At 47.7% G+C, this 26,730-nt stretch overlaps 1 protein-coding gene across 1 annotated transcript in view; it reads right to left on the bottom strand.

Annotated features, from left to right (window-relative positions):
- Positions 1-25,785, bottom strand: part of Slc12a8 (solute carrier family 12 member 8) — a 136,118-nt gene extending 110,333 nt beyond the window's left edge. The window contains exons 1-3 of the mRNA XM_026786962.1: positions 25,642-25,785; positions 21,061-21,252; positions 11,750-11,981 (exon numbers count right to left, since the gene is read on the bottom strand). Coding sequence (XP_026642763.1) covers positions 11,750-11,981; positions 21,061-21,252; positions 25,642-25,743 — 526 coding nt within the window. The 5' untranslated portion in view covers positions 25,744-25,785. The remainder of the gene's footprint in view (positions 1-11,749; positions 11,982-21,060; positions 21,253-25,641) is intronic.
- Between the last annotated feature and the right edge of the window lie 945 nt (positions 25,786-26,730).

Here is a 26,730-nt window from a genome sequence, read left to right as displayed (position 1 = left end):
AGTTTTAGAAGCTCTTTGGGACCTCAACTCCCTTGTCCATAAAGTGGACAATGTCTTCTCACCGCCCCCAGCTGGTTGTTTCAAATACACGTAGGGTGCCTAGCAACCAGTGCTGCTTGCTGTTTCCTCATGTGTGTGTGTGTGTGTGTGTGTGTGTATGTGTGTGTGTGTGTGTGAGTGCAATGCTTGGCTGAGTGTCAGTCACATGAGAAGTTTAGAACAAAGATCAGAGCCCCCCTCTCAGCACACTCTAGGCCACTCTTGACTCCAGGTCTCTGGGAGCCCGGGCATGGAGAGCCATAGTCTTGACCCCCACTGGACCTCATTGCCTGTCTCTGAAGAAGGCGGGGCAAAGGCCTGCACAAACAGAGGACAAGGGGCAGGGATCCCAGACCCCAAGCAGTTTGGAAACATAGATGGACAGTCTCCACCCAGAGGTGCCCGACTCAACCAGAGCTTAAGATTCTCCCTGCTTCCCCTCAGCCTCCACTGGGGCTTTTGGGTGCAGGCAGGGTTCAGGGCTCTGGGGACTAAGGCTGGAGTGAAAGTCAGGGACCCTCACTGAAAGAGTTCTTTGTCTATAGCCAGGCTTAGCCCCTCTCTGCGGGACCAGCAAGGAGCTGGTTGCTAGTCGCACACAGAGGCCTGAGTTCTCAGAGCTCACTTCCCTTCTCCAGGCTGCTGCTTCTGCCTCTCTGAATTAACCTTCCCAGACCCTGTCCAGTGTTGTTTATGAGGGTCACTTGAGAGCATGTGTGACAGTCCTTGATGAATGGCTCCACCCATCCCTAGTCCCAGTACAAAATGTAAGCACCAGCTCAAGAGGAGCAATCCACCACACACAGGGAGCGTTTCCTCCTAGGACGGGGAAAGGGAAAAGGGCTGAGCCAGTTGCCCTAGGATAAGGCCTCCTGCCCAGAGGCCAGAGAACCAACAGACTGCAACTCCACACAGAGGCCACTGAGGGCACTGCAAGGCCCTTCGGGCAGACCTGACCGCAGCCCAGAAAACACTCGGAGACAAAGCGTGCAGAGTTGGTGTCCACTGTGAGGGGCTGGAGAAAGGTGGCTGGGAAGGTGATGCCACAGTGGTAACCTGGCCCCCATTTCTGTCCCAAGAGTGAAGCAGAGTCCTAGAGATGGGGACAAGACAGGTAGGTGTATGGGCAGTAAGGGCACGGAGATGTCCCTCATGGTTGCCACAGACAGAAAAGGCCATGCAGTCTGGCTGTCTTTCACCTAGTGGACACTTCTACATAGCAGTATTTACAGCCTATCTCCATAAGCCAGTACTGAGCAATTCTGGAAAACCTAAGCCTTGCCCTTCTTAGCCAACCACGCAGGCTGACTCTAAGCTCTAGAGGAGCAGCCAAAATGTTTGTGTCCACCTTGGCCTACAGGACGGAACTCATACCTATACTACAAACCTGCTCAAAAGTCCACGGCTGGGGCGTAGGCCTTAGGCAGGAACCTAGGTCTGTCAACTCCCAAATTTTGCCTCTCTCGTATGTTAGACCAGCAAGGAGATGAACACAGAGGCCTGGGTCCCTAGAAATGGCTGCTTCTGCATCTCTGAGGTAGGGAAATAACCCTGCCCAGCCTCTGTTACAGTGTGGTTTTGCTATCTAAATAGTGATATGTCTACCCATAGATTAGTGCTGCCCTCAGCCTTGACCAGGGACTCACAACTGGTCAAAGTGCTAAATCTAAGTGACCATGAGTGTTCTGTCCCACCCTCGTGACTCAGACACCATCTCGGAAGAGAGACAGAAGGAATGTAGGAGCCAAGGTATGGAGAGGAGCGCTGGGAGATGCTGTTCTCTAGATACATGCCGTGGTCGTTTCACTCACAAACTCACGGAAGCTACGCTTGTCTGCAGAAGATAAGCCAACAAGATCAGCGGTCGGTACTCAACAGAAAGTACCGACTGGCTTTGGTGGGTTACTAAAGCAACAGCAAAACCCGAGTGGGCCAGAAGGTGGCAGGAGGGTGCTTAGTGGATGTTTAGGGAATATAAAAAAGGGGTGTTGGGGTGGACAGGATCAAGATCCATTGTTTACATGTATGAGATTGTCAACAAATAAAAGATGATTCTACTTTTAAAAGATAATAACATTTATCATAATGTTTAAAAATAAAGATAATGAATGGGGGGTATGAGTGTCTTGACTTTAATTCAAGGTGGTATGTGGACCATAGGAATTGGCAATATGGGGGCTGGGTTGAAGAAATCTGGGAAAGCAGGTGAACCAGGGCAGCATGGACGATGAGGAAGAAGGCATGGGGTTCTCACCCACAGCAGAGGACTGAGCCCCGTGCTCTCCTGACCAGATGTGAGGTATAGGAAGACCAAGAAAAAAGCCAAGGCATTATGTCACAGACTAAAGGGGAAAATGCTACTTCAAATCAACACATACGGCCAATGTGCAAAACATATCAGGCGTCACAGATAAAAGCTGGGCATGACAGGACATGTCGTTGATACCAGCACATGGAAGGTGGAGGCAGGAGGATCAGAAGTTCAAGAACATCCTTTGGCTATAGAGAAAGTTCCAGGTCAGCCTGGACCACAGCGAGACCCTACAAAAACCCAAACTAACAAACAAGCAGAAAGGGCTCAGAGTTTAGCAAAAGTCCTGGATTTAGAGATCGCGCGCTCAATGGAACCCTGGATGTAGCCATTTCAGCAGAGAGCAGCGGCAGGCATGCTTGCTGCTCCTTTTATACAGCTTCCAAGCAGCGATTTTGACCTCTGCATAGGCAAAACCAAGCCCCAGCCTCACCAAGCCGCTTCCACCTGCTGGATTCTGCATGAGATGAGCCTGCCCCAGACCCTGTTGGCTGACTGACTGAGGGGAGACATCATGGGACCGGGGTGGAGCAGAGTGTGGGATGTGAGCTGTAAAATGCAGGGTCTGTCACTGAACTGTGGCAAGTGCCTTCCTGGATAACCAAAGGATTAAGCCTGGAGGCTCACAGTTTCGTTTTAAAATGTAGAACCTAGAATTAAAACACACCACATGTCACTTCACTTTCTAAAATGCATTTTCTCTATATCTGCCTGACTTTCATGGCAGTGAGATCATTTTGGCCCGAGGCTCATCTTATATAAATGAACATATGAGCCCCCAAATGGCATTCTAGAAGCTTTAAGACACATGCTTGGAAGTACCATGTCTAAACTGCTATGCTGTTCAGCTTTGTGCAGTGCCAGTCTGGGTCTGGGGCAGGAGTTTGTGCTTTGGGAAAGATGGGACCAGAGGAGGAGAAGGAAAAAGAGACCCTTGCTGCCAGCCTCCAGGGCATAACCAGGTGGTGAGGAAAGGCAGGGCAGAGAGAGAATATGACACAGAGAGGCATCTTGAGACAAAAGGAAACAGTGTGCACATGCATTCTCTCTCTCCTCTCTCTCTCTCTCTCTCTCTCTCTCTCTCTCTCTCTCTCTCTCTTTCTCTCTCTCTTGCGCGCGCGCGTGCACACACACACACAAATAATTTAAAATTTAAAAGCATTTCAAACAACAAATGTTCACACCAGGAGTTCTGCTCCCAGTGGAGAGGGTGCCTGACTGAACGGGCCTCCCCTGTAATCATATTGGTGAGTGTATGTCCTCATTGTCATCAGAGAGCCTTCATCCAGTAACTGATGGAAGCAGATGCAGAGATCCACAGCCAAGCACCAGGCCAAGCTCCAGGAGTCAAACCAAGAATTCCAATATCCAACTGTGGTGCTCATCGAATGTCCCCAGGGAACAGTTCCAGGATCCCAGGGATGACCAACCCTGCAAAGCCCACTAAATCCTGCATTTCCCTACACATACCTACGATGAAGTGAGAGCGTAACAAAAGCAAAACAGAATAATTGGGAACCTTATGAACAATTCATGTAATGTTGATAAAAATCCATGAATTATATCTCAAATTTTTCATTTAATATTCTTTGTGGGCAACCTAAGCTGCAGAAATTAAAACTGGTTTTGAAGGAGGATTGCTAGGGTTAGAATTTAATGGGGGAAGAGGGTAAGCTGGGTGGATATGGTAGTACACATTTGTAATTGCCGTGCTGAGAAGGTTGAGGATTTTGAGTTCAAGGCCAGCATGGAAAGATTCTGACTTAAAGAACATGACTTGATCATAATTCTAAATTTTCTTTAGGTCCCCATAAGATTATCAGCACCCCAATTCTACAGGAAGTAGCCTGGAAAACTCTACCACATTCCCCAAAAATGGACTATGGATGTTTTCCTTTGTTTAGAATGTTGGATACAAGTTGTTATGGATAATGGTCAGAAGAAAACCTAAACAAAGGATATTAGATTCAGAGTTCCTGTTCTTAAAAAAAAATGGGGGGGATTCCTGTGGGACAATGGTTTTACCCTGTAAACATTTGTTTCTTATACTTGTTTAATAAAATGCTGATTGGCCAGTAGTCAGGCAGGAAGTATAGGTGGGTCAACCATGCAGGAAGTAGAGGTGGGGCAATGAGAACAGGAGAATTCTGGGAAGAGGATTCTGCAGTCTGTAGGTGTGATCCAGACACAGAACAAGCAAGATGTGACTGCCTCTCTGAAAAAGGTACCGAGCCATGTGGCTAACATAGACAAGAATAATGGGCTAATATAAGTTATAAGAGTTAATAAGAAGCCTGAGTTAATGGGCCATTCAGTTTATAATTTTTTTAAAAAAGAACACATATAAAATAGAAAAAATGTGTGTGTGGAAGGGGAGACTCTCAAAAAAATAGCTGTAATTCCAAAATTGAAGGTGCTCCAGCTGATAAATAGATTTTGTTGTTGTTGTTGTTGTTACAAGGGCTTGAGAGATGGTTCTGTGGTTAAGAGCACTGGCTGCTCTTCTAGAGGATCCAGGTTCAGTTCTCAGCACCCACATGGTGGCTCAGAACTACCTACAGCTCCAATTCTAGGGGATCCGACACCCTTTCCCGTATTCTATGGGAACCCACATGCATGTTCAGATACACACACATAAAAATTCAAAATAAATTTAAATCTAACAAGTTTTTGTTATGGAACTGTAGGGCCTCATGGGTAGAGAGGAGATGTTTAACATTGGAGAAGAAGCAGGCTTGGGAATCAGAATAGCACCAAACACATCACGCCGTGGAGTGGTAGAAGGAAGCAAGATGATTTCACAGTTCTAATCCAAAGCATTTTCATGTGAAGGCAGAGAAGGGATACTTTCTGGGACCCACAGGAGAGGGTCCAGGCCCTGGGCAGAGAGGTGGGGAGCTCCTGCACACCAGCTGGGACCCAGCACGGAGTAGCCTCTCTAGGAAAAGCAAGGCAGGAGAGGGGTTTCCACAAGAGGGGCTCCGGGTCGACCCCAGGGGCAGCTGAAAGTTCTATGGGGGCGTTTTCTACATAGTGATTGGCCATAGAAAAATAAAGCAAATCAAAAGTGATGGACTGTGGAGGGGGGGCAAACGGTGGCCTCCAAATGTGTGTTCTCACCAAGACCTAAGAACCTGTAAATGAGACCCCATTTGGAAACAGAGTCTTGCAGAGGATGTACCTAAAGATCCCCATCTGGATTATCAGGTTCACTGTATCTGCAGTGACACATTATGTTATTTTGTTAAAACACTGTGTACACAGGGGAAAGACAGAGCAGGGCCATGTGAAGATGGACAGAACGAGAACAATCAGCCACTCCTAAGGAACACCTGGGCTTCTGGAAGCCTAAGAAGAAGAAGGAAGAACTTGCAGGGACAGTGACCCCCAGGCACTTTTGATTCCAGACTTCTGGCCTTCAGAACTATGTGAGAATAAATCTCTGTGGTTTTGGGCTCTGTGGTTGTAGCAGTTGTTCAAGCAGACCCAGGGACTTAACACACCGAGTACATTTTAGCTCAGGAAAACACACGAGGAAATAAATAGAGCATATAGCTTGGATCAAAATGGGCATTTTATGTATGTATTACTTCTTTACATAGAATTTTAAAAGGAGAGATGACATCAGGGAAAGCTTCAATGTCTGTAGCACGCATCTAGCATGCATCAGAAGTAAGCCAACATTGTCTGTGTCGGATTCACTGATAAGGTAGAGAGAGCTTTAGGAACCATCAGGAAACAAGAGAACCAAGTGGGAGAGAACAGAATTATAGACAATTCAAGAGAAAAGAGACAAAAGAGGCAATACAAACGTGAAAAAATTAACCTCAATGGTTTACAAAAAACAAATGGAAAGAAAAGGAATACATACTTGAACCTACACAATGGCAGACATTTAAAAGATTGTGCCCATGTAGTAATAAGAGCGGCGGAGCTGCGCCCCCGGCACCCGGCCACCTGCATGGCTAGCTTTATCCGAAATCATTACACAGACACTGTATTCTTTTAATCACTGCTTGGCCCATTTCTATCTAGCCTCTTCTACGCTAACTCTTGTACCTGGACTAGCCCATCTCTAATAATCTGCTGTAGCCCACAAGGTGGCTTACTGGGGAGATTCTAGCCTACGTCCATCCTGGGTCGGAGCTTCATCGTGTGTGCCTCAGAGAGCAGAGCTCTCACGTCCACCCTGGAGATGGGAGCATGGCTTCTCTGAGGCGTCTGCCCCGGAGAGGAGTGCTGTTGAGTCTCTGAGCTCACTTCCTCTTCCTCCCAGCATTCTTTTCTGTTTACTCCTCCCACCTATGTTCTAAGCTATGAGCCCAAGCAGTTTGTTTATTACTTAACCAATGAAATCAACAGATTGATATATGACACTCCCACATCATGCCCACCCAATATTTCCCAAGATATATATGGTCGATAACTCGTATCTACCACTACTGTGAGTTCAGAACAATCTAATTGGAAGGTGGCAGGGCAGAGCCCAGCAACATTTAAAGTGCATTCTACCGTCCTCCTGTGAACTCTATTTATGACTTGCTCCTGCAGAAGCAGGCTCCCACATCTGAACAGGATGCTCACATCTGCCACATCTGCAAAGGTTCAAGACTGGAGAAGTCTAGAACACAGTAATAGGACTTTTAACTCAAAGTATTTTCAAATCAGTAACAGGGAACGTCATGCAGTGTGTATATTCATAAATGCATGTAACAACAATTAATGAAAAAAGGCAAGAATTTGAAAGCAAGTAAGGAGGGGTGTGGGAGAAGGTTTAGAGGGAGAAAGGGGGAATGGGAAATGATATATCATGATCTCAAAAAATAAATGTATTTTTAGAGTGACTACATTGCATACAGACAAGATGCCCACAGGTGCCCCAGAGCAGGAGCAGGGACAGTGGCGGAATGTGGGCCTGTGTGTACTCAACACGTGCACACATGCCCTTCTCCTCCTGGGCCAGAGGAGTGTAAAACAGAGTGGGAAGGCAGAGTCTAAGCATCTTTTATGGGTGTCAGGGTCTAGGGGTTCATAACAGAAACAGAAAGTTTCCTTTCCGTGCTTTCTTTCGTCTTTTCCTCTCTCCCTCTTTGGAGACAGGGTCTTACTCTATAGCCCAGGCTAATCCTCCTGCCTCAGCTTCCTGAGATCACAGGCATGAGGCTATGTCTGACTTGTTTAACTTTAAAATGCAAATAAAGGGGAACCATAGTACAAGGAGATCTAAAAACTTTTGACCTGTTATTTTTGTTTGTTTGTTTGTTTAATTTTTCAAATGTTAACTTTTGAGTATGGGTGTTTTATCTGTTTATGTCTATCTGTGCACCACATTTGTGCCTGTGTGCCTGGTGCCCCCAGAGGCCAGAAGAGGATGTCAGGGTAGCCAGTCTTCTGTGTGTGTGTGTGTGTGTGTGTGTGTGTTGTATATGTATGTGAGTATTATGTATATGTATGCATGTATATGTGTGTGAGTATTATGTATACGTATGCATGTATATGTGTGTGTATATACGTGTGTGTGTGTGTACGTGTGTAAATATAAACAGTAACACTAGTCTGGAGAGTGGCTAAGAGCTCCTACTGTTCTTACAGAGGATCCAGGTTCAGTTCCCAGAACCCACATGGCAGTTCCTCACCACCCAGGGGAGCTGATTGATTCCCTATTTTGGCCTCCTCAGATACCAGGCATGTATATAGTGCATATACACACATACAGGCAACACACGCAAATATTAACAAATTAATAAATCTTAAAAAAAGTAATACCAGCCAAATGAAGGAAAAGTAGAATTGAAATAATACAGCTGAGCAACCACTGTTAACATCCAGGCACGGTTCCCTCCAGTCTTTTTTCAAATGTCTTTTTTCCCCTTAATAGTTGAAGTCATTTTGCTAAATCCATCCCACAGGTTTATGGCCTGGTTTCAGTGTGGGTTTTTAACTGCAGAGAAAACAGTCTGTTTGATAAAACCAATGATGCCAAAAACAGATATTAGAAGGGCCTGTTGCTATGGGAATTATTGAAAAAAAAAGTTTCAGCTCATACAACACCCCACTAATGTATTGACCAGAAGGAAGTAAAAGCATTTAGAGTTACTTAGAGGAGCAGCCAAGAACGTCACCAATGAAGAAGGAAAACTAGTGAAGTTCATGGTGGCCAGCGGCACTGCCCTGCCAATCAACTGTAGTATCTTAGCAACCGTGACAGTGGAGGGGAGGGCAGGGAGTCAGGGACTGGGTGGACTGTTTCTCCCTTTGTTGACAGTTTGGCAGTCAAAGGCCAGTCTGTCACCCTCAGTGTGAGAGCCATTGCTGCCGGATGGTACAAGGCCAGGAAAGAGCCCACCTTCGGTCCTGCAGAGAAGCCCCAGGTAGCACGGGAAAACATTTCAGGTGAGCCAGGGCCACCACCAGGCCCTTGGCACCGGAGTGAGTCCTGAGGACCCCTTCTGTGTAGGAGTCAGGGGAGCTTAAGTCGGCGGAGCTTCTGGATGTCAGTAGGGAACGTCCAGGGAATTCAGAGGGTATGCAGCTTCTGACATTTAAAGGTAATATCTGAAGAAATGGTACTACCCTCCAACTCAACTCTGGACAGCCTACAGCCAACAGCGTTTAAAAGGCAAGACCTGGGGGCGGAAGAGATGGCTCACTAGTTAAGAGCACTTGCTGTTCTTCCAGAGTACCTGAGTTCGATTCTGTGCCCACGCCAAGCGGTTCACAACCGTCTGTAATTAGGACGAATACAATGCAGGGGGTGTAGGGTAAAAGGGACAACTGGAGCGGGAAGCCAGCCAATCACTGAGCACCCTGACTCTGAACCCAGAGTCAGTGAAAGAAATACACCCCGGATCTGAGACCTGAGCTAGGGAAAGAAACATCTTTATCCCTGAACCCAGGACTAAAGACATGTACCCTGGCTCTGAAACTAACTTTAAAGAAACACACCTTGTCCCTAGAATCTGAGCCAGCAAAAGAAATATGCCCTGGTCCTTAGAGTCAAAAAGCTCAAAAGGACCAGAGAAAGAAAGACAGTCTGGCCATGAAATCAGAGTCATCTCTGCCCCCTGACCAGCTAAACTGACCAATCCCTGAGCAGAAAATCTTCTCCCTGGGAAAACTCCACCCCTAAGAAGCCCTATATAAGCCTCTCCACTGCTCTAGTTAGAGGCTGCCCTAAGGTTGCCAGGGAGCTGCTGTTAATCCCTTCCCGGCAGAGGCAGCCACTCTCCTGGACTCCTCCTTCCCAAATAAATCTCATTCTCAAAAGAGTCTTGGGTGATGACCTTCATTCTGGCTGAATTGGGGATTGAGCTGAAAAACCTTGCTGAGACGCTCCCTAGGGGGCCTCAGCAAGGCAGAGCAGAACAGAAGAACCTGGCTAGGACTCTCCTTAAGTGGGGGCTGAGCAAGGACAGGCAGAAAAAAGTAACAACTTTTCATAGGAGCCAGAGGAGACTGCTACATTTCTGCAGGGGTTTCCCCCTTTAGCAGAGTGTTAGCAGAAGAAAATATTGGGCCAGAGAAGCAGATAGCTCTGCTAGGCTCACGTAAGGGAACAGAGCAGAGCTTAGCTGTAGAGGCTCTCCAGGAGAAAAGCAGGATCCTGCAGGGAGACACCACGCACCAGCTTCAGGTAGCCTGGCTTCCCGATAGTCTGGACACCTTTCCTCCAGGGCTGAGCTGTCCCATTGCAGCTCCAGTCTCCAGAGCTGTCCTATTGTGGCTCTGCCCCCACCCCAGAGCTGTCCTATTGCAGTTCTAAGTATATCCTGGCTTCCCTGTAAGTCAGGATATTCCTGCAACACTACTGTAACACATTCCCCTACAGAGGTGACCCGAAAGGGGGAAGCAGAGAGCAGACAAGCCTGCTATATGAAAACAGGCCTCCTCCTACCACAGAACAGGCTACAGCATCATATCCAGCTTCAAACCCTAGCTCTGCCAAGTCTTAGCACAAACCATAGCTTCCTCCTTTGTAAAATGGGTATCACTGCTCCCATCTCAAGACAAAGGACTAAGTAAGATAAGCTGTGGGTTCCTCCCGCACCACCACCATCACAGGCCCCTGTCTGGGCTGCAGATTGCTTTAATCACACCAGTTGGGCCCATCTCCCTCTCTCTTTAAAGCCTGATCTCTGTTCCATATAAACATAGAGTTCCTGGGCCGTGCATTATCAGGCCTGTCTATAGCATCCTGGTGGCAGTTGTGCCTTCTGAGAACAAGCATAGTTGACCCTGATGCTAAAATAACACAAATCTGAAAGTGGCAAAGTTATGTCAGAGTGGTGGGATGTAGGGTTCACACTGCTGGGCTTTCAAGAAGCTGAGCAAACCCTAGGTTAGAGTAGTTCGGTGATTCTCAACCTTCCTAGAGCTGTGACCCTCTAATACAGTTCCTCATGTTGTAGTAAACCCCCACCACCACAACATTATTTTCATTGCTACTCTATAACTGTAATTTTGCTACTGTTATGAATCATACGTAAATATCTGTGTTTTCTCATGGTCTTAGGCTGCCCACAGGTTGCAAGCAGCTGGATCCGTTGGTGATGGGTTCATTGAATAGTTTCAATATTCAGTGGATATGGTGATACACACCTTCAGTCCCAGTACTCAGGAGGCAGAGGCAGGTGGATCACTGTGAGTTCAAGGCCAGCCTGGTCTACAGAGAGAGTTCTAGGAGCTACACAGCGAAATTTTGTGCCAATAAAATAAGAAAAGGATAGACCTTTTGCTTCATTCAAAAGAGTGAAAAGCTATCCCCGGCCTTTTGATTGTTTTTAAACTTAGGTAAGGAACACACATTTTTATTCTGAGAAATAATTTAGCATAGAAAGCAATAGATAATCAAACATTTTGGTAGCCATCTCTGTGAAATGACAATTGTCACCATTTGTCGTGGTTTGCTTGTTTCGGTATTTTGTTTATAATCGTCCTGCCTGGGCCTCAGCCTCCCAGATATGTACAATCAGGCTCCACCATGCTCAGAAACCTACATTTACATCAAGCTCTTAAAATAAAGGAAATGGGCAGACAACCTCAGAGTCCGCTTTCCTCTCTGCTCCGCGTTTCTTTCTTGCCCCATATCCCAATCGTTGCTATAAATTTGGTCCCTGCCCACCTGCTTGTGTTTTGTTTTGAGGAAATTGTGTTATCTACATTTTCTGTATATTTTAATAGTAAGAAACAAAAGAGAATCGTGGAAAATCCATGAAGTAAATGTGCATGGGCGTGCGCATGCATATTGTACGTAAAGGAGCTTGTGGGCCCAGGGAGCCGCAGCTGCTCGCTTGACAAGGCCCACCCCACCCGAATTGTAGGTACAGCCAGTGGGAGGAAAGGGTGCTCAGCAAATTACACCCATCAGCATCTACAAAGGACTGCACTTGAAGGGCCTACCTGGGTCCAGGTGGGTGAAAGAACCCACTACGAAGTCGAGGGTTGAGACAGCCAGCAAGAACAGCAGCAGCAGCTGGAGGCGGATTATCCACTTGACACCGGCTAGGTTGATGCCCAGCAGAGCCAGAAGTACAGCAACTGAAATTCCTCGCACAGCCCAGATGTTCCCCAAACCCAGCAGATCTGAGATGGACTCGGCAAAGCCAGTGATGTACATGGCACCTGCAACACACTGCCACAGGGAGGCATCAGCTTCGGACCTGCCTGCTCACAGACATACTCACACACACACACACACACACACACACACACACACTCACACGTGCATGAGTGCATGCACACGCATACACACACCAGCCAATTCCAGGTGAGAACCAGCCACAGAGAGGCATCAGCTCCAGACCTGCCTGCTCACAGACACACACACGTGCATAAGTGCATGCACACACATACACGCCCACACATGCAGACACATACATGCACATGCACGCATGCACACACACACATGCCCACACATGCAGACACATACATGCACGTGCATGCACACACACACATACATACATACATACATACATACATACACACACACACACACACACCCCAGCACTGTGGCTCACTGCCTGGGAGGCAGTACCAGGTCAAACCTGCTCTTCCACAAGGGAACCTGCCTCCAAGCCCCATTTTTGCTCATCCATATTTTGAACAAGAGAAGAATGAGCCCCAGGTTGAGAGCTGTCAATGGTAACCAAGGCAAAAAGATTATGGAATACTGGGTCAAAAGGCCTTTGGCCTTCTCTGCTTGCTTTATTCAAGAACTAAATCGGACAACAAACGTGCATGCAGGGCCCTGTCCTCAGAGCCACAGCAGCGCACTCCCACAGATATTGGAATGCAGTTTCTTTTGACTTTTTTTTTTGAGACAGGGTTTTTCTGTAGCTTTGGGGCCTGTCCTAGAACTTGCTCTTGTAGACCAGGCTGGCCTTGAACTCACAGAGATCTGCCTGCCTCTGCCTCCCAAGTGCTGGGATTAAAGGCGTACGCCACCATGTCTTTATTGAACCAGGGTCTCCCGGTAGCCTAGGGCTGGCCCAGTAGGCCAGGCTGGCTGACCAGCAGCCCATGGATCCTCTCATCTCTTCCTCTCTGGTACATGTCATCACACCGTGTTTGGTTTTCATAGTGGTTCTGGGGATCACATACATGTTCCCAGGCTTACAAACAAGCACTTTACTGAAAAAAACTCTTCCGGGCCTGTAAGTCATGTCGTTTTGGTTTGGTTTGTATCATTTGGTTTTGGTTGAGACTGAAGAGGCCTAACTTAACATTAGTGCAGCCATGACAGGCTGTAGTCTAACAATACTAGGCCTCTCCCTTAAAATAACCAGGAAAAACCACAGACTGTACCCTGCGGGGGACCAATCAGAATTGAGACAAACAAGTACTAGATGCTCCAGAACAGTTAGGCCAGCTTTCCTAACATACATAGGTTGCCAATTTCCTTGCTGCAAAGCCTGTACCAATCCCTGTTTGACACGACTCCTGCTGCCCCACTCCTGCCCAATCAGAAGCTCAGCCCCCATCTAAATCCGAATTCCCCTCCCCACCCCATCCTTTACTCCTTAAAAACCCTGCCATAGGGGCTGGAGAGATGGCTCAGAGGTTAAGAGCACTGGCTGCTCTTCCAGAGGTCCTCAGTTCAGTTCCCAGCAACCATATGGTGGCTCACAACCATCTGTAATTTGATCTGGTTCCCTCTTCTGGCATGCAGACAGAACACTGTGTAATGATAAATAAATAATTTAAAAAAAAAAAAACCCTGCCATAGCTGAGCCCATGCTCTCTGATCCATGTGTCAAAATGGATGAAGAGCCCACGCTTGAGCCTGCAATAAAGGCTCCTTGCTTTTGCACACAAACTCAAACTCTGGGGGACTCTGGGGGACCCATAGCACTGGCATAATAAAGGCAGGATTTAACACTGTAGCCCAGACTGGCCTAGATCTCCTATATATCCCAAGTTAGCTTCAAACTCGCAGTAATCCTTCTGCCTCAGCAACCTGATTTCTGGAATTACAGACATGAGCCATAATTCCTGGCAGTATTATTCCTCTACTTATCTGGCTGCCAGGCATGGTGGCACACAGTAATCCCAATACTCAGTTAGGGTACAGCACCGCCACTGAGAGCAACAATTAATAAATGGGACCTCCTGAAACTGAGAAGCTTCTGTAAAGCAAAGGACACAGTCAACAAGACAAAATGGCAGCCTACAGAATGGAAAAAGATCATCCCCAACCCCACATCAGACAGAGAACTGATCTCCAAAATATACAAAGAACTCAAGAAACTTGACCTCAAAAGAACAAATAATCCAGTTTAAAAAATGGGGTACTTTTTTTTTTAACAGACCTAAACAGAGAACTCTCAACAGATGAATCTCAAATGGCTGAAAGGCATTTAATACTCAAAGCAGCTATACTAGTTTGCACTCCCACCAGCAATGGAGGAGTGTTCCTCTTATTCCACAACCTCTCCAGCATAAGCTGTCATCAGTGTTTTTGATCTTAGCCATTCTGACAGGTGTAAGATGAAATCTCAGCGTTATTTTGATTTGCATTTCTCTGATGGCTAAGGAGGTTGAGCATTTCTACATGTACAACATACACACACACAATATACACATACACAACATACATACACAATATACACATATACACACAAACATATACATACGCAGTTTGCACATACATACACACATACAAACACATACATTCATACACACATGCACAATAAACAAATGTAATAAAGTGTTGATGGTATGTGAAGCACGATTAATAAAAACTCAGAGAGAGAAATTAGGGTTCAACCTGAAGGTCAGAAAAACAAAGCAGCCAGCCACAGTCTCTTGCCGTGACCACAGTCTGAAATGGTGATCCTGCCTCCAGGAATCGCAGAATGAGATTGAGAATGAGCTTTTTCCTCCCATTTTACAATCCTCTCTAGTTCTGGGACTACGGGTGTGTACCACTACCGCCAGGTTTCTATGGCAAACTAGTGTGACTACTGGGATTAAAGATGTGTGATATTAAATCAGGCCGTGGTGGCGCATGCCTTTAATCCCAGCACTCAGGAGGTAGAGGCAGGTGGATCTCTGTGAGTCTGAGGCCAGCCTGGTCTACAAAGTGAGTTCCAGGATAGTCAAGGCTACACAGAAACCCTGTCTTGGAAAACAAAAACAAAACAAAAGAACAGTGTGTGTCATTGTGTCGTTGTTGCCTGGTCTGTATGGCTGGCCAGTGTGGCTGTTTTTCTTTTCTGATCTTCAGGCAAGCTTTATTTATTAAAATACAAATGAAATGCCACTACAGGCATGAGCATCGCTTTGCACAAACATCACCGTCAGTCCCCTTCCCTCCTTAGCTCGGTCACTTCACTGAGCCCCAGGCTCTGCTGGTTACCCTCGCCAGTGCAGCCCAACCCTTGCCACTGTCCCACGAACAAATATTTGCTCAAGTTCTTCCTTTTCTGGTGAACTCTTTCTTCTTTCTCCTGTCGCTCGGCAAACACTACACTTAAAGCCAGTGCTATAGAATTATCCGGGTCCAGATGCTACTACCTCCTACACCAAGAATACAGACACCCTTTCAAAAGAAAACATTGGTCTGGGAAGATGGCTCAGTGGACAAAGCATTCGTTGCACAAATGTGAAGGCCAGCGTTCAAATCCCCAGAACTCATGGGAAAAGTCGGTCAGGTGTGGGGGCCAATGGTAATCCTAGCATTCCACTCGGAGACATACAAAGGGGATCTCCAGGAATCCTCTAACTGGAATTAGCCAGTTCTAAATTCGGCAAGAAACCCTGCCTCGATAAATAAAGAGTAACCAAGGAAAACAACGTCAGCTTCAGGCCTCCACAACACGCACAGACACACACACACATGCCCACACACATGCACCTATAACCATGTGAACATAGAATCAGGCAAGTGCACATACCAAATGCAGGTTAAAGAATCCAGTCGTGGTTTCTCTCCTGGGTGCCCTCCATTTGCCGAGCGTGACATGAGCCCTCGCTGAATACCGTGTGATGTACCAACCTTCATAGCCAAGTACCCTCATCTGTGACCATGACTACCTCACTGCAGCTTTCTAACTCAGATAAATCTGCCTGGGAGAAGTCCTGTTGGCTTGGCCAACCCCTGACAACACAGCACAATGCTACCACGTCCTCCTGTTGCTTAGGTAAGAGGAAACCTGTGTTCCACTGCAAACATAGACAAGCATAAGCACTCTCTCCCTGCCAGGGTTCAGCAAACACATATGTAATTCCAAAAGGGGGTTGATTGCGTTGGCCTGTGCAGGAAGAGACTGGGTAGTCCCACCATGGCCATTGACAAGCTGGAGAACCAGATAAGCCAATGGCTGCTATGTCCAAGAAGATGAAAACCTCAGAGCAAGAGGGACCAAGATGCAGCAAACAGTCTCAAGCCAAGGGTCTGGAAGCTCCCTGGCAGTCACTGGAGAGGGTCTGTGTTGAGAGGCTGCCGAAACCGGAGTCTGATGTTCATCGGTGGTGGTAGCAGCATTTATGGACCTGCTGAGGAAAACTTTATCATCTGCTCCGACTGCCTCTTCTGCTTTTTGTTGCATCCAATCCCCAGCTTACTGGACTGTGGCGCCCACGGTCAGGACAGCTCTTTGATCCTCGATTGCCAACCTCACAGACATAGCGAGAGGTGGGTGTTACTAAGCCCTTCCACAGCCAACCGAGTTGACAGTCAGTGTTCGCTATCAAGCTAGGGATGAGAGCACTTGTCTGACAGCCCAAGCACTAAGAAGGTAGAGGCAGGAGGATTGTGAATTCAAGACTAGCTCGATTACTTGGGCAATATTCAGATAGACGGGGCTGTATAGATCCTGAGTAGGGAGAAGGGGAGAGCCACCATGCCTCCAGAGTTGCTGTATTGCCTTCACATAGTTAACAGATAGACATGCCCATCACCACACTTGCACACATTTGGGGTGTTCTGACAAAAGTACCTTGCACCCAGTTACAAAGTGAACCCGCCTCAGGGGAACAGGAGCCCATGCATGAGCTCCTACAATGCAGAAAGGATACTCCCTTCTGGCTCAGAGCTCAGGGCCTCAGCCCACATCCGGCTTGAGACAGCTGACACAGGGCGGGTCTGAACCCCAAGCCTTCCTGAGCAAGCCCTCAGGCATCCAGGCTGGAAAAAGCTCTTCCTCAGAAAGCATTGCTGAGTTTCTGTAAACATTCCCAGAGCTCATTACGTTTGGAAACTGTTTTCCTTCTTCATAATCAGGGACTTCTCTCTATCTTTACCATTCTCGACATGGAAACATCTGTAACAACCCGCCACCTGAGGTGGGGTGGTGCTCACCACTCTAAAGAGAGGAAGAGGCATAGTCTCAGGGGAGAACACCTCCATCCCAGGGTATTTGTTTTGGCTGAGTCAGGTGTTCAGGAGTTCTGGGTCCTGATGGAAACATCTCTCCTCACTCTCCTTCAGGCACAAAGTCTAATTTAGACTGCAGTCGGCAGTCGGTATGGATAGTGGATGTGCTCACTCCCTCCATGAAACCTCCAGGCCTCTGGTCTAAAAAGGCTTTCTGATCCTCCACTCTTGCTGATTAGCCATGAGAAATATTTCTGCATAGTCAACTCAGGCTGAAGGCAGACATTTTCACATCTAAGTAAGTAACCCAACAGAGCCCCTCGGATGTCCCACCGTTGAGTGGCACGGGGTGGGAGGAGGGCTTCTAGCTGCTTTCTGGTCCTCTGGCCGTGGGTCTGGTCCCATAGGACAGGGTGGCTATCCAGGCCTCAGAAGTGAGGGAGAAAGGATTGAGTGTGTACAGAACATAGCAAGATTTTTTTTAACGTTTTTATTTTATGGTTATTTCATGTGGTGCTTTTTATTAATTTATTAAATTTTATTTTACATGGATGGGCTCTTTGTTTGTATGTATGTCTGTGCACCACTTGGGTAACTGGTACCCACAAGGAAGTCAGACCCACTGACACTGGAGTCACAGGTGTTTGTGGACCATCGTACGGGTGCTGGGGGTCGAACTCAGGTCTTCTGGGAGAGCAGTTGGTGCTCTTTCCTAATTGCTGAGCCATCTCTCCAGGCCACATGGCAAAATTTTAAAATAATGATTCCAATCAGGCATATAGGTCTGTAATTCTAGCATTTAAGAGGCAGAGGTAGGAGGCTCACTGTGGGTTCAAGGCCATCCTAGGCTATAGATGAGGGGGAAAAAGACACAAAGTTGGGTGGGTAAGGAAAGAGGGGTGAATTGGGAAGAGTTGGGGTATGCTTGAATATGCTCAAAACACATCATATGAACTTCTCAAAAAACTAAAAATAATAGTTTTAAAATATAGGGGTTAGGGCGGGCGGTGGTGACGCACGCCTTTAATCTCAGCACTCGGGAGGCAGAGGCAGGCGGATCTCTGTGAGTTCGAGACCAGCCTGGTCTACAAGAGCTAGTTCTAGGACAGGCTCCCAAAGCTACAGAGAAACCCTGTCTCGTAAAACCAAAAAAATAAATAAATAAATAAAATAAAATATAGGGGTTAGAGACAGCTCCGGGGTTAGTAGCATATATTAGACGTTATAGAGGACTCCAACCACCTGCTAACTCCAACCCCAGGAATCCAACCCCCCCTACTGCCCCCATGAGCACTGTCCTCATATGCACAAAACCGCAACATCACAGGCATACGCACACAATTAAAAATAAAAAATAATGCAGGTGGTGGTGGCCCACACCTTTAATCCCAGAGCTCAGGAGGTGGAGACAGACAGAGCTCTGTTAAATTAAAGACTAGCACTGTGAGTTCCAGGCCAGTCGGGCTTACATAGTAAGACCAAAAGAGTTAGTTGCTTGCTATGTGACATGAAATAAGAAAGAAAGAAGGCTATCGGAGAAGGAAGGACCCAAAGAAGAAATCGGGACATGGGGGAAGGGTCTGATAAAGACAAATTTCACATGAAAACGTCACAACGAAAGCCTCCTTTGCAATTTTTTTTTTTTTTTTTTTGGTTTTTCAAGACAGGGTTTCTCTGTGGCTTTGGAGCCTGTCTTGGAAATAGCTCTTGTAGACCAGGCTGGTCTCGAACTCACAGACATCCGCCTGCCTCTGCCTCCCAAGGGCTGGGATTAAAGGCGTGCGCCACCACTGCCCGGCCCCTCCTTTGCAATTTAAGATGAAATAAAAATGCAGATAATTCTTTATCTAGCTTGGTCAAGAGGATAGGTGAATTCAAATGATTAAAGTAAGGGATGAGAGAAGTGACATTAACCACGGACATAAAGAAACAAAGAGGATTGAAGGGGAACACATATATGTCAGTATTCTAGAGAACATGGATGAAGCAGAGAAATATGTGGAAAGACACAACCTACCAACATTACACAAAACAGATCAAGACAGCAGGGAATATGCTAATAATCAGGAAATTTGAAACAAAGGCCAACAGAGAAAACCAGGACCAGATGGTTACACTGTTCTGCTCCACTTAGCATTTAAAGAGTTAACACCAAAGACTGGAAGAGAAGGGAACCTCATACTCCAACTGAGTCCTTAAAGCCAGCGTTAGCCCCACACCAAAACCAGACAAAGGCCTCTCACAAACCCTGCAGGTCAGCATCCCTGCAAGTGTGTGTGCCAACATCCTCAGCAAAGGCCAAGCAAATCAAAGTCGGAAGTTGGTGAAAGGATTGGAAGGTACAGCACCCTAGCCAGAGACTCTGCCCAGATGAGCTCAGTCAGTCAGGGATCCGCAGGCACTGACTACAGGGACTGCTGGACAGAGGCCGGGGCCCAGAAGTTTCTCACCATGGCTGCCTCTGCTGGGCAAATCTTTGTGAACACTCTTTCTTCTAGTCTGGATGACCCCGTGTCCTCTCCCCATTGGGGGTCCTCATCTTCTGTCTGCCCAGAGAGTGGGGAACCTGAGGCTGTCCATGTGGCCAGCCTGCAGCTCCTGTGGCAGCTCTTAGGATTGGCAACACAGGCTGTGATGCCTGTCGGCTATTACGAAATGACTGTCACAGAGGCCACGCGTGTTCCCAACTCTTGGGTTTTGTAACGTCTGCATAAACCTTACGTTATTGCTTGATCTTTTTCCTCCTGTGAAAATCCAGCTTCAAAAATGCTCCAAAATCGAAGAGTTGGTGGGTTTTGCTTGCTATTTTCTGTCCTCTGAGGGTTGGCTTGGTGGGGTTTTCTGTTGTTTGGATTTTTGTTTGGTGTGGGTTTTTTGTTTTTTGTTTTTGTTTTTCTTTAGAGACAGGATTATTTTGCCAAGCTGACTTAGTGGTCACAATGCCCATGCACACATACACTCACACACCCATGCACACACACTCATACACCCATGCACACACACTCACACTCACACACCCATGCACACACACACATTCACACCCATGCACACACACTCACACACAAATACACTAGCACACACGTGCACACTCACACATACTTTCTCACACTCAACACATGTGTGCACACACACACACTTGTGCACTCGGCTTTGTGCTGTTAGGGAATACGGTGTATTTACACTGATGCCTCTGCTGGTTCAAATGAAAAACAACAAAACCCATTTTTTTTTCTTTTTAAATTGTTTTTCAGCCACCATCATTGTTTTTCCATTAAAAACCCTTTTGGTCCAAGCCACGCTTACAAAAAGCTACTTCTTCATGCATGAGTGTTGCCTTCCCAGCATCAAACCCCCATCTCTGTGTCCCAGCCATCTAAGCTTTAGATGAGCCGTGGAATTTCTTCCTGCCTGCTGGTTTTCTTCCTGCTGTGTCCATGCCAATGTGTGGCCTTCTCATTGGCATGCACCTCAACCTAGTGTCCACCCGAGGGCCTGTGGTCGCTTAAGGCCACCCAAGCCAGCAGACCTGTCAGAGCTTCACCTCCATAGGAAAGGACTACTTTCAGGAAAGGCCTCTGGCAGAGGCACAACACCCACCCACAGGGCAAAACGCAGAGGGCTCCCTGCCATGCACATCCCTCCTAGAAAGGTAGCAGAAGTGAGAGCTACCAGCCCCTGGCCTGGGCACACCAGGAATTCATGAGGTAGAAATGGGAGTTCAGGCTCCCAATCTAGATTGCTGGTACAAGCTCCCCCCAGACCCCAGTGTGGTCCTCTGTCAAGTGGGGCCCTTGTCTCCACCCTTGCCTCCCCTGGGGCAAACTAAGAAGGGGAAGAGAAGATGATGGCAAAGGAACAGGTAGAGGCAAGGCGTTGACTCACGCTGCGGTCTCACCTGTCCAAACACATACAACAGCCCAACAGTGCCTCCCATCTGCCCACCAAGGACTGAGGAGATCATGGAGTAGACACCACCACTGCCTATCCCACCATGCTCTGCGACGCCAATGCCAGACAGCACGGTGATGAGGGCCACGAGGATGACGAAGGACACCAGGAGCAAGCCCAGGAGCACACCTGTGTTTCCCTGCAACAGAAGGGGAAGAGGTGTCAGATTGAGGAGCGACATCTCACTAGAGCTGTTCCCAAAAGAAGCACTGAGCACCACCACCCACTGAGTTAGCCACTGCCCAAAGGGGCCGCAGAGGGACGAGGAGAAGTATGAAGTACCTCCTGGTTCTTCTGAGCAAAGGCCTACAAGAAGTTTCAAATGGGTGGAGGGCCCACCCTTCAAACTCCAATGACTTTATACCACATGTGGCTAAGATGATTGCAACTCTGGAGACTCGCCAGCCCCGCGGGGAGATGACACAGCTCAGCAGTCAGAGCACTTGCTGTTCTTGGAGAAGATCGGGGTTCGGTTGCCAGCACCCACACGGTAGTTCACAACCATCTGCAATTCCAGTTCCAGGGGATCCAGGGGGTTGATCCCCTGACCCCTCAGGCACCAGGTGCACAGATAGGTAGTCAAACACTCCTATACACAAAAACCAAATTAAAACAGAGAGACTCACCAGGAGCCTGCAAATCTGCCATGCAGGTAACCATGACCTAGCATGAAAGGCTACGCACTCTCCCTGCCATTCCCTTACCCACACCAGTAGCCCTCACTAGGAAGCCCTTTCGACTCATTCCACAGCTTGCCAGGTTAACTCCAAAGCAGCCTTGAAGACTCAGTACTCAGGATTTCCTCCTCCCGTTGCTGTCATTGCCTGCCTGCAATCTTGCTCTCCATCCCAGACCAGCAAGGCAGCCTGAGCACTCCTCAATTGCAGGCCACTGGGAGAGGCACTCTCAGAGACACACTGGTCAACTGGCCTACCAGTGAGACCTGGTCAACTAGAAGTGCTCAGGAGACAAACATAGGCTCTTCAACGATCCCCTCTCACAATTTTTGTTTATTTTTTATTTTAGTGTTAAGGGTATCTTTGTTCATTATGTCAATCTCCTTGAGAAAATAAAACAGAACAGAAATGAAATGCAAGGTGTAGCTCTCTGACAGAGCACTCGCCTATGAGACCTGGGTTCAAGCCCAGCAAACAAAACCAACAAAGAAAGGAAACAAAAAATCCATGGGAGGCTCAGGGCCACACCAAAGCATAACAAACCATGGTAACAATGCAGCAGTAGTCACTGCCAGTCACACAAATCCTTGGCAAAAAAAGAGGGGACTCTGCACATCTGACCTAGTCTGGAGACCTAAGCCAAGGGTGGGTCCCTTAGGGGATGTCTGTCTGCAGAGAGCTGGGCTCTGCAGGCCTACTGTGTGCAGTAGGAGCAGACAGAGGGACATCTGTCTGCAGAGAGCTGGGCTCTGCGGGCCTACTGTGTACAGTGGGAGCAGACAGGAGGATGTCTGCAGAGAGCTGGGCTCTGCGGGCCTACTGTGTGCAGTGGGAGCAGACGGGGGATGTCTGTCTGCAGAGAGCTGGGCTCTGCGGGTCTACTGTATGTAGTGGGAATAGACGGGAGGATGTCTGTCTGCAGAAAGCTGGGCTCTGCGGGCCTACTGTGTGCAGTGGGAGCAGACGGAGGATGTCTGTCTGCAGAAAGCTGGGCTCTGCGGGCCTACTGTGTGCAGTGGGAGCAGACAGAAAGCAGCTCCTCAGCTGTGCCTTCGCTATTTCATAGTGCGGAGTTGTCTCCTCATAAAACAGACGATGTCTGCCTCACAACTGTCAGGAAATACTCAATTTCAGAGAATTAAACACATTTATGTCACCTTGACAGCCACCTGTCACATAAGTGTTTGATAAGCCTTCCTTGCTATATCTTATTTTGCTATAATGTTATGCTATTATTATCAATTATTGTTACACAGCTTATAAATGCACCCTCGGAATGTCCCCAAGGCCTAGACTGGTGCACAGGGACAGCCGTGAGCTCCCTTCAGGAAGAGAATGCCAACAGCCACGTGTGCCAAGCCCAGCTACTGCCAGATGGCAAAGGAAATTGCTGAACTCCTGGGTGTGGTGGCAGTGCTAGGCGGTAGGAGCAAGACCAAGGGTGGAGAAGGGCTTGACAGAAGCCAAAGTGCCCATGTGGCTCCCTCCACTCAGCGCAGCCCCAGGTCCCCAGGATGCTGGTGTCCCCAAGACATGGACACCTGAGCATGACATCAGAGTGTTCCCGCTACCAACTTTGCTAACATTACACTTTCAATGAAATCCTACAGAACTATCTTCTCCTTTTGTTCACACTTGAAAGCTGTATACATTGATATAGATATATATAGATATTTAGTTATTTATGGATATATAAATATCCCATCCCAAGAACAACGCTGGCTCTTCAGACCAGAACTGTCACTATAACAGTTCATAAACTATGTCTCCATGTTGTTTTAGAGCTAATATTTTCTATTTAAGAAATGCTTTTGGCATTATATCTATTTCAATTTCCTACCCTGGACACTCAGTCTCGTTTTTGGCATTGCATATTTATCTTTTTCTTTTCATGATCAAAAGTCTGATACCAAAGGCAGAGCTGAAAGACAGAGGTTATTTTAGAACAAAAAGACAGACAAACTCAAAGCTGGCCTGAGACCCCTGCCTCTGGTGTTCCTGTCCTTGTGTGGTCTCCTGCCCTGTGTGGACCTGTTTCAGCGTCCCACAGAAGTGATGGGCATCATTTCTGAGGCTAGGACATTGAAGAGATGACAGCCACCTCTGCATGCAGGAGTTTTCTCCTATTCTGTCTGAGGTCTTGGTGGAAATCTGCAGCCTCAGAAAGAGACAACCCCACAAGGAGATCGAGAGATGTGGCAAAAGTTTGCCACGTGATACTTGGGTGATCCAGGAGAGACTCCACATGTGCCTGACTGACAGCAACTGCAGCCTCACAGGGGCCTTGAGTATGTAGACCTCAGAAGCACAGAACACACACGTGTGCCATAGCTGCTGACGTTCTGAGGCCGTTCATTACACAACAATTAGCAGTGAATACACAACTTATACCTTCACTTTGGGGATGGATCATTTTAGATGGCCTTTTCTTTTCTTTTTTTTCCCCTTTTTTGGGGGGGCGAGGGGACAGGGTTTCTCTGTGTATCTTTAGCTGTCCTGGAATTCTATAGACCAGGCTGGGCTCAAACTCACAGAGATACCACCTCCCTCTGCCTACTAAATGCTTTAATCCAGATTAAAGGCATGTACCACCATGCCCAACTTAGATGGTCATTTCTTAAAAATCAAATAAATAAACAGATAGCTAAAGGATCAGTGTGGAGCTGCCTTCTTTCCTGACACTGACAACTTCAGGGGGAAAAAACAACAACAACAACAACACAAAATATTAACAATAAGATTTAAGTCTGAGGCTTCCCAAGGGAGCATTCTGCCTCTAGACTGCAACAGAAATGCTTTGACTAAAGCCTTACCTGACAATGTACCTCGTGTGTGTGTGTGTGTGTGTGTGTGTGTGTGTGTGTGTGTGTGTCCCACAGCACTGGCTATGTCTCTGGCAAGCACTTGTGGACAATAGTCCCTCTGAATGGCTGTCTTCCTTCACCTCTCCAGCCCAATCCAGCCTTCAAGCCTCCAACTCCCCTCCAGACAGCTTTCCCAGACACCTTGCGTCCACAGCAAGGTTCCACCCCTAGGAGCCTTAATGCTCTGGAGCCCTCTCTTACCGTGAGTCTCTACCACCAGAGGGACAAAAGCCTGCATTTTACAAAAAGCTTTCATTTTACAATCCCCTTGGCAGCATTTGAGTCTGCACACACCAGGCATTCACCAGTGTGTAATTCTTAACCGGGTGGTCTTTTGTTCTGCCTGTTGGAGCTATTGAAGTTCACTTTGTGAGAAGACAGGGTGTCAGGCTCAGGTATACATCTGCAAGGGAAGCACCCTAGTGTTATTTTTGCCCAAGGCATAAAAAAGAGGTCCTTTGTGCCCAGTGTTGAAGATGAACTTAACCATCAGACTCTACTACAAGAGGGTCTGTCCTGGGCGATAAATCCTGAGAGGGAGGATCTTGTACCTCCAACCAAGGAGCCCTATGAACAAGGCCAGGGGCAGTGAGAGAGGAACTGTGAGAGAGGAACCACGTGCGCATGGGTTGGTGTTTCAGAGGGGCACAAAGTGATGTGACAAATACCAGGAAGTCCAGAAGGGTCACAGACTAGAGTAAAAGTCACCATCTCTCTGATCCTTGCCCTCTTTCTAGTCCCACCCACAATAAGCCCTGACCCCATAGAGCCCAGTCCATCCTGAGGCTCTGACTGGGGAAGCTCTGAGGCCCAGGCTCCCAGGATTCATACGCTAAAAACACTGCCAGCTGTACACTGTGCTTCCCGCTTCTCCTTCCAGAAGAATCTGTGCTTCAGGAGTCTATTCCCTAAGCTGTGGGATCCTAGATGCTCTTGCATGTCCCGGGCCCACCAGAAAGGTTCCAGGGCCACCAGCTCGTCACTCACCACCAGCCAGCCGGTCCTCAAGAAAAGCACAACCCCAAAAATGTTGATCATGCAGGATGTGAACACACCGTCCCAGGTCCCGAACAGCACCGGCTCCCACATGAACAGCTGGATCTTCCACCAGGGCTGGGGCTGGGCTAGGATGCCCTGCAAAGAAAACAGTGAAGTCAGGGGAGCAGCTGACAGGACCAGGAGAGTGGAGTATGGGGAGAAGACTCCAGTGGAGCAGGAAAAGGGATGGAATTGACCAAAAAAAAAAAACAAAAAAAAAACCTCCCACCTTGGGGACATGAGTTCAAATCCCCGGCGCTCATATGAAAAAGTGTATGTGGCTGCACGTACTGAAATCCCAGCATTGTGAGGCGGAGACAGGGAGATGCCAGGAACTCATTGGCTAGCCAGCCTACTCAGAATAGGCTTGAGTTCAGTGGGATGCTCTGTCTCAGGTAGGTGTGTGTGTAGGGGTGGGGGGGGTGACTCTACAAAGGGATCCCTATTCTCTCTTAGTGGCAGGGGATATGTAGTTAATTGTTTGACAAACACCCAGCCTCTATGCAGGTGAGGTTATGTGACTGGGGGTAGAGCGTTAGAAGCAATTGTGGGGCTTTGAATTGATGTGCTGGGGCCCCACCAACTAAGGCAGTATCTCCCAGAAATTTACATTCCCTTCAGTCTTCCAGTCCCGGGGTGAGGGTGGCTTCTAGCAAAGGCTCCTGCCATTGACTGGGTGCCACGCACTGCGCCCCCAGCTCTGTGCACTGGCACCCAGTTCGTGAGCTTCAGGCAAGGGGGCTGGAGGTTAAAATACACAGACACACACAGACAGAGAGACAACGACACGGGTCATCTTTGAATTCCCCAAGAATGCCCCCTTTATTGTGTTCAGGGGCAGATTATATAGAGATAGCCATGCCCCAGCCAAACCCACCAGAAACCACTCTCCTGCCATCAGGAACTCCTGAAGGTCTCGTGCTCAGAGCAGCTGTAGGCACTCATCAGGAGATTACAAGAAATTCAAGATCTGGGGTCTCAGTGCTCCCAACAACTGGGCACTTTTCATTTCTTCAGCCTGACCCATACCTCTGTCCC

The sequence above is a fragment of the Microtus ochrogaster genome, chromosome 2 (assembly GCF_000317375.1).
Source record: "Microtus ochrogaster isolate Prairie Vole_2 chromosome 2, MicOch1.0, whole genome shotgun sequence".
NCBI classification, from domain to species: Eukaryota; Metazoa; Chordata; class Mammalia; order Rodentia; family Cricetidae; genus Microtus; species Microtus ochrogaster.
Note: the sequence above shows the minus strand (reverse complement) of the source record. Positions and strands in the feature narration are given on the sequence as shown.